The 17,306-nt window shown below is 47.4% G+C and overlaps 1 protein-coding gene across 1 annotated transcript; it reads left to right on the top strand.

The window, feature by feature from the left end:
- Window positions 1–1,397: 1,397 nt before the first annotated feature.
- HGD (homogentisate 1,2-dioxygenase) lies at window positions 1,398–16,296 on the top strand (the record flags this gene model as incomplete). Its single annotated transcript, XM_079550041.1, has 14 exons — window positions 1,398–1,460; window positions 1,697–1,768; window positions 3,123–3,211; window positions 4,044–4,149; window positions 6,265–6,324; window positions 6,501–6,592; window positions 7,070–7,104; window positions 7,974–8,053; window positions 8,429–8,528; window positions 10,712–10,836; window positions 11,410–11,514; window positions 12,587–12,713; window positions 15,397–15,578; window positions 16,165–16,296. 14 exons carry the CDS (start codon window positions 1,398–1,400, stop codon window positions 16,294–16,296), a joined length of 1,368 nt encoding a protein of 455 aa, XP_079406167.1.
- Window positions 16,297–17,306: the final 1,010 nt, after the last annotated feature.

The raw sequence follows: 17,306 nt of genomic DNA, 5'->3' as shown, positions 1-17,306 counted from the left end.
CACCAGGACATCGTCTGACTCCCACAGCTGCAGTCCTGCCTGCCAGAGGGAAGTATCTTTTTTTTTAGCCCTCAATACAGTTACCTGAGGATTTTTTTTGTTTTTTTCCCTTAGCAGAGAAAAACTGATTTGCCTGAACAATGATGCAGCAGCTTCTCCCTGCATTCACCAAAAAAAGACTCTCCACCAGCTTTAAGCCCGAGTATTTTGCAGACAGGGGTGATGTTCTGCAAAGCAGTTTCATTAACCCTCCATATGCTGAGCATCCTTACCTGCCCCTTTCTTTCCCTGTTTGCAGAGGCTGGCCTGCCAGCCAGGGCTCCCTCCTGCCTCCATCCTTTGCAGCTGGTGAAGGAGAATGCAGTGGGGGAGATGTGGGTTCACTCTGGAACTGCTGCAGTTCCAGCAGGTAGTGCTGCATTTCCTTTCAGAAGGAGGGGAAAAAAGAAAAAAAAAGGCAGAAATGCTCCGGCACAATACCTTTGCCAAGGGTGGTTAGGTGACCTGCTGCTTTGCATATCAATGTGCTTCGTGCAGAAGCAGGTGGAGAGCAGAGTGGGTAAGGAGAGATCCATCCTCCCCAGTCCTACAGAAAGCAGGTTCGGGTGAGGCAGGGCTTCTGGCCAGCAAGAATCCCTCTGGGAAGGGACTTTTTTTTTCACAAATGGCTGACAGGCACCTGAGAAAAACTCATGTTTTTTCAGCAAAATCTGAGAATGGGGGGAAGAAATCCAGGCACCGCAGTAACAAACAATCCGGCTCTGCTCAAGGCAAAGGCAGCACTGTTCTGTCCAAGTTGGACAGCTGGGCAAGCACCTTGCTCCAACTCGTGCTAAATGCCTTCCTGCCTACCCTAGAAGATGGGGCTGCAGCAAGTTTTGTGCCAGGGGAGTGGTTTCCACACTGAAAGTAAAGAATTTTCTAAAGGTCGATGTGAAGCTGGGAGGTCTTGAGTGAACAAGCTGCCTCCCAGCAGTATCACGAGTGCCTGAATGGAGAGGGACAGCAGGCAGCATGAATATTTAACTCTGTTGCTGGGCCATGAGGCTGAGCATTGATCGCAGCCAAAATACCTCTGCATTCATGCAGGGTGCAGTGGGGCTGCTTCGTTCTGTAGGATCGGAGGGGCTGCCTCCCCTGAGATCCTGCAGCCCTCCACTGTGCCCTCACACGGAACATGTTGGTTGGGTCCCTCACCTTACACTGCCCTAGCGCCCTAGATGGTCACCTTAATTCTTGCTTGCTGCCATGGTAGGCAGCTCACACCCCTCTGGGTTACACTCATTTAGGGCGAATCAGTGAGATGCTGAAGTCCCAGCAGAGCCTCATTTCCTTCCTCATCCCAGCTAAGTCCTGACTTTTTCTTGTGATGGCCATGGAGACGTGTCATGAGAACCATGCAACCAAATGGCCCCCAGTCTCAGTCCCTGGCACAGGATGTCAACAAAATGTACATGCAGGTCTAACAGAAGAGCAGGTTCTGATTATGCTTCTCAGCCCACCACAGGGTTGGCTAGTGAAACTGACTTTGGAGATGGGAAGATGGTACATGGAAGCAAGCAGGCAGGCCACTTGGGGAAAGTCTCAGTGCATGCAGATTGTGGAAAGAAAGCATGGGGAAGGGAGGGGTGAGTTGTCTGGGGAGGTTTCACTTGTGTTTTCAAAACACTGAAGAATTGTGTGATTTACTTTACAGTACATGTCAGGATTTGGAAACGAGCATGCTTCTGAGGACCCACGCTGTCCAGGAGCTCTACCAGAGGGACAGGTACAGAGTTTGAGTTTGTGAAAATGCTTAATAAAAAGACATGGAGCAGAATGAGTATCTGTTCCCTGGGCTTCCTTCTAAATTAATGCGTTTTCTTTCTCTCTTCCACAATGAAAGTCTTCAGGAGCCTCCCTTATGCAAGATGAGAACAGTAAGATGCTGGCAAAAATCATAATTAAATACTTCCCGTTATGCCTTCTACGTTAAAGTTACTTGTGAGACTCCAAGTTTTGCCTGGGAGCTGCAACTCGCCTGGCTTTCCTCTGCTTGGGAGCAGCTTTTCCAAAAGGATTTGGGAATGGAAGTGGCTTGGGCATGCTGAGTAGGAGGGAACTGGTGGGGGCTGAGTCAAAGCAGAAGTCTGAGGCTTGGCCTGGGGATAGTGCACACTGCTGTGGATCTCAGCAGGAATGGATTTAATTCAATGGGTTTACTGGCCTTTGGCAGGATGGCAGCTGCCCTCCATGAGCTGTTGTAAGTGGGCAGATTTGTGGTTAGAAATAAACAACTTCAGAATACACTCGATTAAAATGCACCATGTTGGATTGTTTTAATGGATTCACTTTTCATTTGGTGCTATGCACTCAGTCCTTTCTCTCTTTTCTGTGGGTCTCCTTATGGCAGCAGGAATTTCCAGGCTGGGTTTGCTGAAGTACCCCACCAAAGAGCCCTCATCAGTACAGAGTTTGGGCTCAGTATAGAAAGAGTTAATAGAAAATCTGACTGTGAAGTAGATGGAAAATCTTCAGTCCCAAGGGTGGATCCTTTCTCCACTGCAGTATTTGTAAGACCAGCATCTGCAGTCGTGCTGGCTCAGATAAAAATGACAAAGGCTATTGATCCCCCTGCTCCACTGCATACCTTTGCCAACAAGACAGAGTTTGGAGGCTAGGAGATATGTGATGGGAGCTTTTCCTCTTACTGATTCTTCCCTGGCAGGTGATACTGCAGGGTGACCCAGCATGGCAGGGACAGGATTCTCACCGAGAACCTGCAGAAGGGAGGGAAGCAGTGAACAGTGTATAGCTTCCAAAAAAGAAAGAAAGAAAGAAAAAAAAAAAAAGAAGAGAGACAGAGAGAAACCGTAATTGTAATAATATACAGTCTGTAAGTGCTGGGAATAACACTCTTTACTGTGGTGCTCTCACTGCATTCTGGTGCTAGCAGCTCCTGATGGCTGTGAGAGCTTCCAGGTGATGCTGCAGAGGAATGGATTTTAGGTTGGGCTGGTACATATTAGGCAACCAGCATCCTGACAGTGGGGATATAGGGCTGCCTGAGCTGTACACAGACTGAACAGGGTTGCGAATGCCTCACATCCTTCACTGGTGGTTCCTCTTTCTCCCTGCTGCAGAACAACCCGCAGGTCTGCCCCTACGGCCTCTACGCGGAGCAGCTCTCGGGCTCAGCCTTCACCTGTCCCCGGGCCACCAACAGGAGGAGGTACGATGGTGGCACGTGTGGGGACATATCAGGACACACGCAGGTGCCCTTGGTTGTCCTGGGACATAGGGGCAGGACACTGACATCAGCCCTGGATTGAGAAACCTTTGCTTTGGACAAACCAAGTGTCAGACTCGTGTGTTTCTGAGGGTCTTCTGAGATGTCCGTTCCTGGGCTGCCATTGCCCTCTATCAGAAGAGCTTGCCCTGCAAAGGGTGATGAGCTCCAGTGGTGCAGGATGACATGGTGAGCCCACCACTTTGCTGAACCTCCAAAGATGGTGGCATAAAATGTTCAGCATCCAACTGGGCAGTGGAACCACACTAGGTAGGGGGGGCTGGCAGCTCTCACAGTGATCAGGAAGAGACCTCCAAATAATATTCTGACAGTGATGGAGGCATGGGAGACTTTCTGTGGTGCTAGGAGACCTCATCTCCCATAAAACTTTGACCCTATGGGTGTATGCAGCCATACGGGATGCTACTTTCAGCAATCCACCCAAATTCAGGTGTTGGCTGTGATCTTTTAGCTCCTGAAGCTCCTCTGGTCTTTTAGTTAGGTACTATGCTCATCCTTGTGCTGCCTGAACTTCAGTCTTTATGTAGCTTTTGTTCCCACCTGAGAAATAGCTGTATTTCAGCCACAGATACAATAAAATCCCTCTAGACTCCCCCTACCTCTCTGGAAGTCTCTGACTATGAGACAACATTCAATGTTTAATGTACCACTTGCTCCAGTGGCCACAAATATTCCTCCTTCCCCTCTGGGGTTCATTTGTGCAGAGTACCTCACCACTTCCCCAGCCTCATCCCATCCATGTCCCTCTCCACAGCTGGCTCTATCGGATCCTGCCCTCTGTCTGCCACAAGCCCTTCCAGCGTCTGCACGAGGGCCATCTGACACACAACTGGGATGAGACAGAGCCTGACCCCAACCAGGTAACCTTGTCCTCCAGCCAGGGAGGGGGACAGCCCTTGGTATGATGCGGGATTGCAAGATGCAGGCTGCTCCTTCATCCTCCCGCATCAGAGGCTCAAGCTGAGGCCTACACTGCCATCACCTCCCGTCAGGAGGCTGCTGGCTGCCAGCCTGCTCCTCTGCAGCCCTCTTGGGAAATCAAACTCCATTCTGGAGAGGCACAGCATTTGTTTCCCTCTGTTACGGCCTTGCTATCATCTTTAATCATTATTTCTTTCCTGCCAGCCCCAGGACATTTAGCTCTGCTAATCCGTCTCTCTCCTCCTGCTGTGCTCCTCTTGACATAACCTCGTGCTCATTGATTTCTACTCCTCCCTCTTCTGATGCATCATCGTTAGCCATCCTGCAGCCTCCCGGTTGCCTCCTCATTTGTCTAAATACTTCCCTGGTTCTGTGGGAACATGTTTTCCAGCCACTGACCAAGCAGAGGTGAAAGGCTGCTGTATAGGTTCCTGTAGTTTTCCTTCCCAAACACAGCTCAACTGCAGCCATGCAGGCTCCCAGCCCATCCCCAGCTCCCCATGGCATTCTGCACTTCACCTAGTTCACACCACAGCTTTCTCCACTGCCATCCATCTGAAGGGATTACCATGTGAAGCCATCTCATGCACAGCTCATTGAAGTCAATGGGAAGAAAAAAAAAAGCCCTTTGCCTTGAATGCTGCCCAAAGACAATGGCAGAGTTATAAAAAGCACACTGTACACAAAACATAGACGGGGACAGAGAGGGTGAAAAAATAAGGCATGGCATCCATTGCAAGGAATGCTGATGCAGAAGAAAGCTCTCCAGCGTCAAAAGGAGGTGCCAAAGGAAGCCACGATTTCTGGGCAGGGAGAAAATGAAACACCACTGGTAGCTTCCCTGTTTTAAGCACCCATGTGGATGTCTGACTCGGCACTCCAGTTCTGCTGTACTTACAGTGGTAAAGTGCAAACTCAACAAGGGCCCTCTGCGTAAACAGCACATGGAACCAGTCAGTGGCTTAGCAGCTTGCAAAAATTTGGGAGGAGAAGCACCATCCTCAATGATGATCTGTGGGCTGGATTGCAAGCTGATCTCTGCTCTCCTTCTCCCACTATTTACTTCCTTTTAGACCACTTTCATAACCTGAATTTTTTCTCTTCTTTTCCCCACTCTATCCCTGATGCCTTCTGTGTCTCCTCTTGCTGTCTGTCTATCCATGTGTCCGTGCTATCAGTGGCTGCCCAATCCTACCATCCTCCCAGATCACAGAATCACAGAATGGCCAGGGTTGGAAGGGACCTCAAGGATCGTGAATCTCCAATCGCCCTGCCACAGGCAGGGCCACCAACCTCCCCATTTAATACTAGACCATGCTGCCCAGGGCCCCATCCAACCTGGCCTTGAACACCTCCAGGGATGGGGCACCTACAACCTCTCTGGGCAGCCTGTTCCAGCACTTCACCACTCTCATAGTAAAGAAATGCTCACCTCTGGATTCCCAGAGCTACTAGCATTTCATCTGAGGCACAGCATATCTGTGCAGGAGACATTTCTGATGGCCAGAGCCAGCAGGATCTGGCCATCAGCCATTTCTATCCTGCAGATTTCAGGTGCTTGGGTGAATTTGTACCAAAATTCCTCCTGCAATGGGCTCATAGCTGTGGCACCTGATTCTGAAGAGATACAGTGAGACCCTAATGATGCTCTTCAGTAGTAACAAGCACACTGGGGACTCCTCTGGCACCTTCTGCCTAGGGGTCCGGCTAGGCCTTGGGAGGAAATTCCCTGCTCTCAGCACTATTGTTAGTAATAGGGGAACAGACAGCTTTTAAATAGGATTTAAAAAAAAAAAAAAAAAAAAAAAAAAACACCAACCTTGGCTCTCAGACAGGCCAGCCAATTACTTTACAAAATTATGACTCAAAGGGAAAGAGCTCCATAAATCAAAAGAAACCTGCAGACCAAATTAAGCAAGGCAAAGAGGAAACAGAAGCTATCTCAGCAAGTACAGGGCAATAGGGAGGGGGAGCGGGCTGCTTCCTTTTGAATTGCCATTATTTACTTTACAACCACCTTGTTCCCTTTTTGCTTTCTGTTTGCTGCAACTTAGATGAGATGGAAGCCCTTTGAAATACCGAAAGCCTCCCAGAACAAGCTGGACTTCGTGAGCGTAAGTTGGGGTGCCAGGGCTTAGGATTTCAAAGAAAAGCCAACTGCATAATTGGCTAAAGCAGAAAGTGGCAAGGCAGTTGGCTGATACACAGCCAAGGGATGGGATGAAGCGGGATGGGGCTGCACATCCTGACTGCCTGACACTCACTCCCAAGGCCTGGGGTCTGCCCGCAGGGACTGCACACTCTGTGCGGCGCCGGAGAGCCACGAGGACGCAACGGCATCGCCATCCACATCTTCGTCTGCAACACCTCCATGCTTGACAGGTCAGGGACTGGTTGTCGGAGGCTGGGCTGAATGAGGGAGATGTATGCGGGGATGCAGGCAAAGGAGATGTGATGGGCCCAGAGGCTCTTGTCCCAGGGACCAAAGCTCCTCGGAGGTGAATACAGCCTCTGGAGAGCATCGCTACCCATTGCCAAAGGCTGATTCATCCGAGGCCACAGAGACAGCACCGAAGTGGGAAAAGAACCTGCTAGCAGGCTGTACACATCAAAACCTGCACCTGCCCGTGTGTCACCTTCCCCGACCCATTTGCTGCATTTCTGTTGGTCTCCCAACTCAAAACTCTGCTGCTACGGTCATGGTCTGGTCCTGGTCCTGGGCACTCTGCTCTGGGTGACCCTGCTTGAGCAGAGGTTGGGCCAGGTAACCTCCAGAGGTCCAGCTCCAGCTGTGCTGTGATTCTGTAGGAACATACGTACAAGTGAAGCCTTGACCTTCCTGTTCTCCTTTTCCTTCAGATGCCTTTATAATTCAGATGGTGACTTCCTGATTGGTGAGTTGATGCACTGGCTTCTCCTTTCTCCTGCAGGACATATCTAGGTTGCCACCTGCTTGTTTATTTCCTCCTCCAGAGCCAGAGCCTGGCAGCCATCTGCAAAGACTTGAGGAGGGATGACTTCACTCACATGCCATCCAGATGTGGTGGTTTGGCAATAGCTGGGCTGTCAGGCTTGTCCCATCACTACCCAGCAGCACAGAGGGAGCACACTCATGCCAAAACTCATTGTTGCTTTTGAGCAGCGACCCAGCTTCCCCAGCCTGGCTCTCAGAGATCCCTTCCCAGATCCCTAGCAGGCACACTGGAGGTTTTCTGGAAAACATAAGCTCTAGAATTTCTGAGCAGCTTATAGCGAATTGCCTTCACTGCTATAGTCCAAGATGATTTGGCATGGTAGCTTAGCTCCCACACTCTGCCAGCCTCAGGAAAGCAGACTGCCATGATGAGAGCTGACTTGGCAACATGAAGAATGTGCGTGCAGAAAAATACTCTGTACAGCATCGTAAGACCAAGAGCCTGATATTTACCTGCATCTTTTTCAGCCATGGGACAGAAATGCTTCACCAGTGGGAACATTTCTCTCATAAAATAGTATTCACATCCACCTCCTTTAGTAATTGAGGTAAAAGGGCAGGCTTTGTAAATCTGTCAGATTTCCATGTCAAAATGTGAGCAATTTGGTGCCAAAAAGCCAAAGAAAGTACTGCAGACATTAGTGAAGCACTTACTTACACTCTCAGAAAGCAGGAAGAATAAGTTACTACCTAGCTAATGTAATTGTCCCCTTCTAAGGGGACTGAGAGGAAGTCATCACAGTGACAGCTTGCTCCTTCATCTCTTCTACCTCCATTTTATTTCCACAGTGCCCCAGCAAGGAAAACTGCTCATCACAACTGAGTTTGGGAAGATGCTAGTGGAGCCCAATGAAATCTGTGTTATCCAGGTAAGAGTGGTTAGCTGGAGGGCTTGTTGTTGGAGCAAACAGCAAAAACCTGAGCTCTGTGTGGTTTATGCTGAGCTCTGTGGTGCTAGAGGGACCATGGGAACCCAGCAGAAGCCAATTCCATCATGTAGCAGAGCCCCAGATGGCACCCATTGCAGGTGGAGAATGCAGTGGCACCCAATTCAAAGAGCAGCACCTCACATATTGGGATGCGTGGCCACAGAAGGTCACACAGTCATGTGTAGGCCTGGGGCAATCTGAGGGCCTGCTAGAGGCAGCCAAAGCCACAGCATGTCTGGCATGTCCTGCATTAAGTTGCTTTTGGTTTGTTAGCCAAGTACAGGGATGATCCTGATTTCTTCCTTTATTTTCCAGCAAGGAATGCGTTTTAGTGTGGAGGTGTTTGGAGAGACCAGAGGCTACGTCCTGGAGGTGTACGGGGCACACTTTGAGCTACCTGACCTGGGACCCATTGGTAACCATATGCTATCAGACCTACACTGCATTCCAAAGGGAAAGAGTTAGGAACTGCTAAACTATCTCTTATCTACTATGTAATCCATCCTCCCATGCACACATTCCTCCCTAAAGGCAGATTCCATCCTGGCACTGTTATTCCCCAGCAGAGCACTGGGGAGCAGAGACAGTTCAGCCATCATGACTTTCCCCTGGGGCTGGAGGGACTGTTTCTTTCCCACTCACTTTTCCATCTTCCTTTTCCTCCTCTGAGGAGCTGCTGTCTCTTTGATGGCTCCTTCTTACAGATATGGAGTAGCTGGAGAGAGTTTAGCTGGTAAAAGGAAAAGTGAATTTCAGAGGCAACTTGAAACTTGAAGCATCATTTTAGAGTCAATAACCCTAACCCTAACACTAACCCTAAACCTAATCCTAACCCTAACCTTCCTGCCTATGTTAACACTTTCGTTTCTATAGCCAGACTCAGTTTTCTAATGCACAGCCAGAGACTCACCACAATGGCAATGCCAGATGAAAAACAGAGAAAACAAGATGTCTCTGTGTGTGTACAAGCCAGTGTTTTGACTGTGCAAGCTGAGCACATTGCTGCTGTCCGCACAGGCACCGTTCCTCATTAAAGCTCATTAACGTTCGGTCACGAACCACAAATTGGGTGAAACTTTCCTTTCTGGTTAAGAGTCTTTGAGGATTTGCTGAATTGCCTGTAGTTTGAAAAATAATGCTCTGTGTTTATTTTTCATGCCGTAAGTGTATAAAGGAAGGAGGGAGGAAGTGTCAGAAGGTTTTCCCTTGGAGAAGCAGGGATCAGCAACATGAGCAGCACAAGGCTCAGATCAGCCACACAGCCTTGCCTCTGCACTAGGCTGCTGGAGCAGAGCTGCTTTCAGGCAGCACAGGCCCAGGGCTCTCACATATCACAGACCTCAGCTGCCTCCTTTTTCCCCTTGGCTGAGCTTGTTTTATGGCTCCCAGTGAAATCTAAAATACTGCTTGTGCTTGAAGTAAGCCGAATAGGTATTCTAAACTGGTAACAAGCCTGGCACAGCGCGTAAGCACTGAAGGCCTATGAAAGCACCTCACAGCCATAGTGAAGCTGGAGCTGTGGAGCCCACAGGTAGGAGCTTACCCAGCCTGCAGCCCCTGGCTGAGCCTCACTCCAGCATCTGTCCCATGCGACATGCTCTGCGCAGCTTTTCCCACACTCAATCTACACTGGTTTTTCATCAGCTTTCCTTTTTGCAAGCTGGGATTGCCTGCCTTCACCTTGTTTCTTGTGCTATGTGCTGCTCCACTTGATTATTGCTATTGTTACACCTGCCTGCTCGTGGGAAGTTTTTCCATTAGCTAGTTTTTCAGACACTGTTGGAGAGGAGGGGTTTTTGGTCTCCAGAAGGCAGGAATCTATTATAACATTTACTTTCAGCAGAAAAGAAAACGAGTGCCCTTGCCTGTAGACCTTTTCAGGAGATGGTAATTATGAGAGCTCCTCTTCTTACCACCTACCTGCCTTCCCCTCAAAGACCAAGATTCTTTGTATTTCATTCTTATTTTATTCTAACTTCACTTTTCACTTGAAAAATGGCAGCTGGAGAAAAGCACTGTGTTAAACCTTAGCAGCAGGTAGTAATGTCTTGCATTTTTATCCAAGAAATTCAGAACACTTTGCAACAATAATGCTAATGAGAAGAAAAATATTGCAGCACCCATATGGTGCTCTGCATTGTGAAAATGCGCTCCTCACACTAACCACCCCTCAGTATGCTCAATGTCTACAAGTATCACTAGCCCTCATTTTATTACTTTTTTGTTCAGAAAAGCATTATGCTCCCTCATGACATGCTTCTGCATTCCTAAGTGTCCAAGCAGCAGGATGCCCGGGAACAGAGAGCAATTTACCCTCCATTTTTTTTGCTTAATTTCCAATATCTACACACCTTTAATAGAGGTTGAATGCTGTTTAGGAAAGAAGGGAGGGAGACTTGTCTCAGTCACATAAGGGAGCATGGACCTAAATGCTAGGATATATTAAAATATCTACTTATAGGAGCCAATGAGGAACACGAATATTGGAGATTTCATGATGGACTCAGAAGAAGTGTGGTCAGTCCCAGTGCAGAAGGGCACCCACAGAGCCCTGATAGCAGGTTGCCCAGCATGCTTTGACATTTCTTTCTTTTGCAGGAGCCAATGGCCTGGCAAACCCACGTGACTTCTTGGTGCCAGTAGCATGGTATGAGGACCGGAAAATTCCAGGGGGCTACACTGTTATCAGCAAGTACCAGGGCAAGCTGTTCGCAGCCCAGCAGGTAAGGAGGGCACAGGAAAACAACTAGAGCACCCACCAGTGCATAATGTGGTCTCTACAGCTTGTTAGCATGCATGTTGTCTCAGGACATTGAGCTGGTAAAATGGAATAGGACTGAACTCTCACCTTGGCTCCTTTATCTCCCAGCTGAGTCTCCTCAATTTGCAAAAACAGTCCATGGAAACTTGCTTAACCCAAAGACTCAATGGTGGTCTCGGCCTCCTTATTTCTACATACCCATGTTTCTAACAGATAGGGAAACCCAATGCAAATTTATAATGCTGGAGAGCCAGTGCTGGAGTCCACCTTGTTCAAGCACTGCTTTGGCACTCAAACTTCTTCAGAGATGGAGCCCTGAAGGGAGGGCTACAGCTCTCCAGGTGGGAATGCTGAGGAAAACCATGTCCTTGCAGCATCAGGCTGGGCCTGAAGGGCCTTGTGCTGCAGGCTGTCAGTACATTTATCACCAGCACTAAAACCATTTTAACTTGAGAAAGGGCAGCACCCTGTGTGTATGCTGAAAGGTGGAGAGTTGTGTGTGGTTACGTTCTCTCTGTCCCTATTGTTTTGATAGGATTTCTCCCCCTTCAACGTTGTAGCCTGGCATGGGAACTACACACCATACAAATACCATCTGGAAAACTTTATGGTCATTAATTCTGTCGCTTTTGACCATGCGGTAAGTTCTGGAGCCAAGCAAGGCAGAGCAAAGCTTTGTGGATGCTGTACCATCAGAATTCACCCAAGAGCTCCAAGGTCCCAGTGACTGTTAAAAAATACATTATGCTATAAGAAACAGTCTGCCACTTTTGTTTTCCTTGGCCTCAAACAAATCCTTGCAAAAAAAATAAATAAGTAAAGACAGCCTCCATGGTGCTGCAATGACAGAACTGGAGGTCGATCAGCTTCCTAAACAACTTAGCATAGAAAGTCTGTGCTCTGGAAGAGGGCTGAATACTGAAGCCAGTATGCACCATGCAACTCAGAGAAAAGATGTGTGCTTAAAATTCTTGTTTTGATTTTATTGCAATTGTACAGGCTCCTTCACATGGCTCATCTGAGCCCCTGAAACACATTCCAAGAGCTGGCAGCTCTCATTGCAGTAATTTCTAGATCTTATGGAAAATAACTAAAGCCAAAATCAATGTGAGCAGCTCTTCTAAAAAAGGAAACCAGCCCAGTGGGAGAGGTGCCCACAGCCATACCATCTCCTGGCTGCTTCTGCAAGTGGGTGTGCAAGGAGACGGAAGCACCGCTAGTGAGACAACCAGCAGAAAGCATTGTTTAATTTCTGGAAAAACCTGCCAGGAGAAAGATAGGTTTGGGATCAAAGCCCAGAAAATCGCTCTACTGGAGTGGAAACTTCAAAAATACTTGAAGCGAGTGACAATTTATCTGCACTCTGTTCTCCCTGTTAGTCAGCCACTGGTGCTATGAGGTGAATACCCCTGGTAGGATGTTGTGCTCAAAAACTGCCAAGAAAGAGGTGGTAGGAGCTCCTGGAGTCACAGTGCTGCATCCCAAATCCTAAGGATACCATGCTTGCACACACTCAGCTTTCTCCCCTACACAAAGAGGAATTGTGACCCATTAGGGTGAGAAGGGAAGGAAAGCAAATTATTTTGAGATCCTCAAATTGAAGAAATTAGAGAAAGGCCAAGGTCTGTTATGCATATTCATATCCAGATTTATCGATGGGGTGACCTGAGTCATGCCCTGTTTGATGCTTTTTCCTTTGTTGTTTTTTTCAGGATCCATCTATCTTCACTGTCTTGACAGCCAAGTCGACCCGTCCTGGAGTGGCAATCGCTGACTTTGTCATATTCCCCCCACGATGGGGGGTTGCCAACAACACCTTCCGGCCGCCTTACTACCACAGTACGTCTGGTCTTTGTGGGTTTTGTTTGAGTGCAGAGGCGCAGAAAAAACAAGCCTCCATTTATCTGAAAGCACACACAGTGAAAAAGTCTCATTTGTTGCCCTTGGCACAGTTACACACAGCTTCTTGAAGTCAGTGAGTTCTCCTTGAAAAATGAACAAAACCAGAGATGTTATTATTTGCAGAATCTCGGGAAAGCTCAGAGATGAGGGCTGGTTGTGCTGGCATAGGTGGTTGTGCCTGTACCCAAGGGACTCCCGCTGAGATGGGGTGCACACTTAAATTGCACTGCATGAACAGGTCAGATACTATCCTGCCATCCAACCATGAATTATAGAACAACTCAGTAGGGTACGAAAGAATGGGAGAATGGAAAATATGACAACACACATGGAGTAAAGCACTGTGAGAGCTCCCATGAACTAGCAGGGTGAGCTCAGAGTTGCAGTGAAGGGTTGGGTTGGCTCTCCTGAGCCCCTCTTCACTCCTGCACAGTGATGGAGGTACCACTGGCATTTACAAAAGCCAGAGGGAGGAACTGGGCTCCTTCTCAGACTGAGAACTGGTTGTATTTGGGGGATTTTGTCACCACCCCTAGGGGTAGTTTCTTTCTGGTAGTCCCTGCCACATGTTGCATTGAATGGATGCTAGAAACCTGGCTCCCCACACTGAGTTACCCTACCAGACTCCACGCAGACAGCTACCACAGGTATTTGTTTGACAACAATGCCTTGGCCATAGATTTAGCACTGAATCCATGGTGACCACGATGCATCTACTCTAGCCCAGACATAGAGGACTAAAGCTTGAATAGGTACAGTTGGAATCACAACAGCTAGCTCTCAGGATGCTGTGCTTACTAGTTCCCTCAGAAATTTGTGCTGTGATGAGAACTTTACGTCACTGCAGAGGCATAGCAGGACAAGAAACTGGGGGGATAAGAGAAACACTAATTCAGTAGATGTTCTCTTCCAAACATTTTTCAAGAGATCTTGTAGAGAGTTCAAGAGTTCTTTTCCCAGAAATGCCTTTTGGCCTCTTCTTCTCAAGTGCATTAAAAGGTCTGTTCAAAGAAGCGTTCAGAGAATTTTGGTGCACTCAGAGTTACGGTTTTCTTGGTGCCTTAACTTTGCCCCAAGCAGGAATATAGCCATGGTATTCCAAAAATTTCCCACCTTAGCAGACATCCCTAGACACCACAACTATTTCAATACAAAGATGGCTCGTAAGAAAAATTTCTCTCCATCACTTTCTACATGCCTGGAGGCTGTGAATTACTCCTACAGTCTTTGGGCCAGAGGTAGAAATATATCTGATACCTCTTTTATACCGGGTGTATATATTGCATCCGTGTCTGAGAGAGTGTTTGTATGATTCTTATCTTGGTAGGACAGAATATCTAATAGCCACTGAGGTTTTTTGACTTCGCAACACTGTCTTTGGAGAGGATAGTGCTATTTTACAGACAGGGAGCAGAAGCACACCAAAGTTGTTGGAAGTCACGTAGGAAACCTGCAATTGAACAAGAAATTGCTCAACACATAAGTCCCTGCCTGGCTTCCTACTCACCAGCCCATTCTCCCCAAGTGATACGACGAGTTATGTAGAGGGCACATTGATAATGAAGCTCTCACAGCCTGTACTGCTCCCTGATTGCTCCAAGCACAGCACTTAAGTGAGTTCAATGAAAAGCCTGTACAATCGACTCTTACAGGAGATGCTGGCAACAGGGGATGAAAATAAATGATTGTTTGCATACATTTTTAGGCGAACTGTGCTCTGAGCTAAATTAGTTTTGTTGTTAAATACTTCAGGCCTCAGGTTGTACTTAACAAAGACAGAACAAGTGGTTAAAAAAGGCTATATATAGCAGAGCTGCAGAAGCATGTCCTGGTTTTGCAGCAAACTGACCACTCAGCAGAAAGCTGCCATATTGCTTAGTCACATCAGATCTACTAAAGCTGGAAGACCGCAATGGCAGTTGTTAACATACTTTCTTCAGAGGGAGTATAACTGATAAGTACTGCATTATTGGATCTGGCCATCTGTTGCTAAGTTAGGGTACATCACTCCATTAGTTTCAGAGGGTCTGCCTAAGGTATTCTTCTTTAGGGAAGGACAGAATTTGTCTCCTTGTCTTGTGCACACAGTGGCTCTTGAGAACTAAGTAGATCCTGTGTGCATCAAAAGCATAAGGTACTGAAGTCCCTGGCTGGACTAGAGTGGCAGAAGGACACAGAACACAATAATTTTGTGCTTCCAGCCTAGGCTGTCTCACCAGGTGGTTGTGCCTCAGAAACACAAGGATGATTACACTGAACTACCTTTCCAGTGCTTTCAGATCTCTAATATCTAATATCTCCAATATTGGTCTGTAGATACCAAGTTACCCAGATACAGTCTGTGTGCAGCTTCAGTGCTTATGCAGCTCAGTGTAGCAGGAAAAACACAGGTCTACCCACATCAATGCACCTTCATATTAGGGAGTTTTCTGTTTCTGACTCCAGATAACTGAAAGTGTGATAGAACCTTTACCACTTTGCAAGCACTGCCTGTAGGATCCCTGATGTCTTCTCCTGTGCAGCCATGTTTATTAACCTCCATTCCCCATACTGCCTGCTCTGTGGGTTTCAAGCTCTTGTCTGCTTTTGTGTTACAAACTCTTCTCTATGCTGTCCTTAGGGAATTGCATGAGTGAGTTCATGGGGCTCATCAAAGGCCATTATGAAGCAAAGGAGGAGGGCTTCCAGCCTGGAGGGGCCAGCTTGCACAGCATGATGACTCCACACGGGCCAGACGCTGACTGTTTTGAGAAGGCGAGCAAAGCCAAGTTGGAGCCTGAGAGAGTTGCAGAAGGGACTATGGTAAGCAGCCTGTAAGGTTTTGTATGCAGCACAACATATTGCTGCTGAGACACTCACAAAGCCTAGCTTCTTACAAGCAAGGTGGAAAAGTTCTTGGACCAAATTGCTGTAGCATTCACACTTCTGGCTGATTGGATATGAGATGTGGCAGCTTTGATCTTCTGACCACATAAGTTGTTACCTGAGCTGGAAGCTGGGAATTTTCATGCTGATTAACTTAATTTTTGTCTTAGGCTATGGACAAAGAAGTCAAACCAGTAACTGTCTTCCTTTCTTACTCCCTAAAATAAAATTAAATCATTGCCAATAGGCTCAGAGCTAGAGCTTATTGAGCAACTTGGCTTTCAGGATATGCAGAGTCCAAAGTCACTCCTGGGACCTGGCTAACACCAGCACTGTAGCGCCAGCTCTGAAGAGATGTGCCTATCTCTGCTGGGAGTTGTTTTCTCCCCCGGGGCTGATCAGGTCAGATGAAGAATTTGGCAGAGCTGGACACGTGTACAGTTCCTGTTTGTGCTAGAGTCGAGTCCCCTTGCCTGGATTCAGACTCTCCCTTCTCCTAACCTACCTTTCCTATTCCCACCAGGCCTTCATGTTTGAATCTTCCCTCAGTATGGCTGTTACTGAGTGGGGCCTCAAGACCTCCAACCGCCTAGATAAAAACTACTACAAGTGCTGGGAACCTCTGAAAAGCCACTTCAACCCTAACTGCAAGTAAAGAGATGGATTTGTCTCTTGCAGTGTGTGAACAAAAACAGGGAAACCCAGCAGACCTATACGTGGCAGCACAGCCAGCTCAGACAACAGGAGTGCAGAATGGCACTTCTAGCAGTCACCAAGTTAATAAAATGACCATGCCTATGTAATTCGGGAAATGAAATGAAAACCACTATTTTTAGCCTTCAAGTACCCAATTAAAGCTATCCTGGTGCCACTCTGGAGCTGAAATACTTGAGTGCCTCTCATCATATGCAGTTGGTATGAATGCTGTACTTGCTGTAAATGCAAGGTGACAGCCACCATTCCAAGGGCTCCTGACTATATGGTGTGATGTGCCTTTCACAGGGACAAGCTGAAGATCAGTGAAGCATTTCATGCCACCTACAAGGGAAGACTTTTCCAAACAGAGCTGAAAACTCTATCAGATGTAAGCCTCCTACCAGAACAGGGCATTTCAGCCTGCTGGGCTGTGGATGGTTGCCAAGAAGAGCCCTTATGGTCAGAAAAGCATTCTGCAGATTAGAAAAGGTCAGAGAATCCAAAGCGCCTCACTGTTAATTAAGGGAAAGCTTCCTTTTCAATCTTATTTTAGTTGTCCATCAACATTGACTTCTTTGTCAACAATTGATGATGTCTCTTTTACGAAGAACCTCAAAAAGCACAGGAATACTCAAGCCTCACCCCTCGGTGGTAACTTTGAGCCACTCTCCTGTTCCACAGGATGCGGGCAGAAAAGGAAACCCCAAACAATTATTCTGGGAATGAGATGCATAACCAACCTTCAGGCCTCTGCTTTAGCACATGCACTTTTTGTTGTGATATCAAAACAACATTTTGAAATGTCAAATTTAGTCCGATAGGTAGTGCTAAATTTTGCTGCCAAGCACTTTGCCTCTCAGATCCTGAACTAATTTGCTGAAAATCATGCTCATTTCATTTTCTGAGGGAACTGATTTATCCTACTGCGCCCATGGAAACTAAAAAGATTGGGTACGTGTTTCAGTCTAG

Source organism: Tetrao urogallus (assembly GCF_951394365.1).
Source record: "Tetrao urogallus genome assembly, chromosome: 1".
Taxonomy (NCBI): Eukaryota; Metazoa; Chordata; class Aves; order Galliformes; family Phasianidae; genus Tetrao; species Tetrao urogallus.
This window is presented reverse-complemented; position numbering and strand designations above follow the sequence as displayed.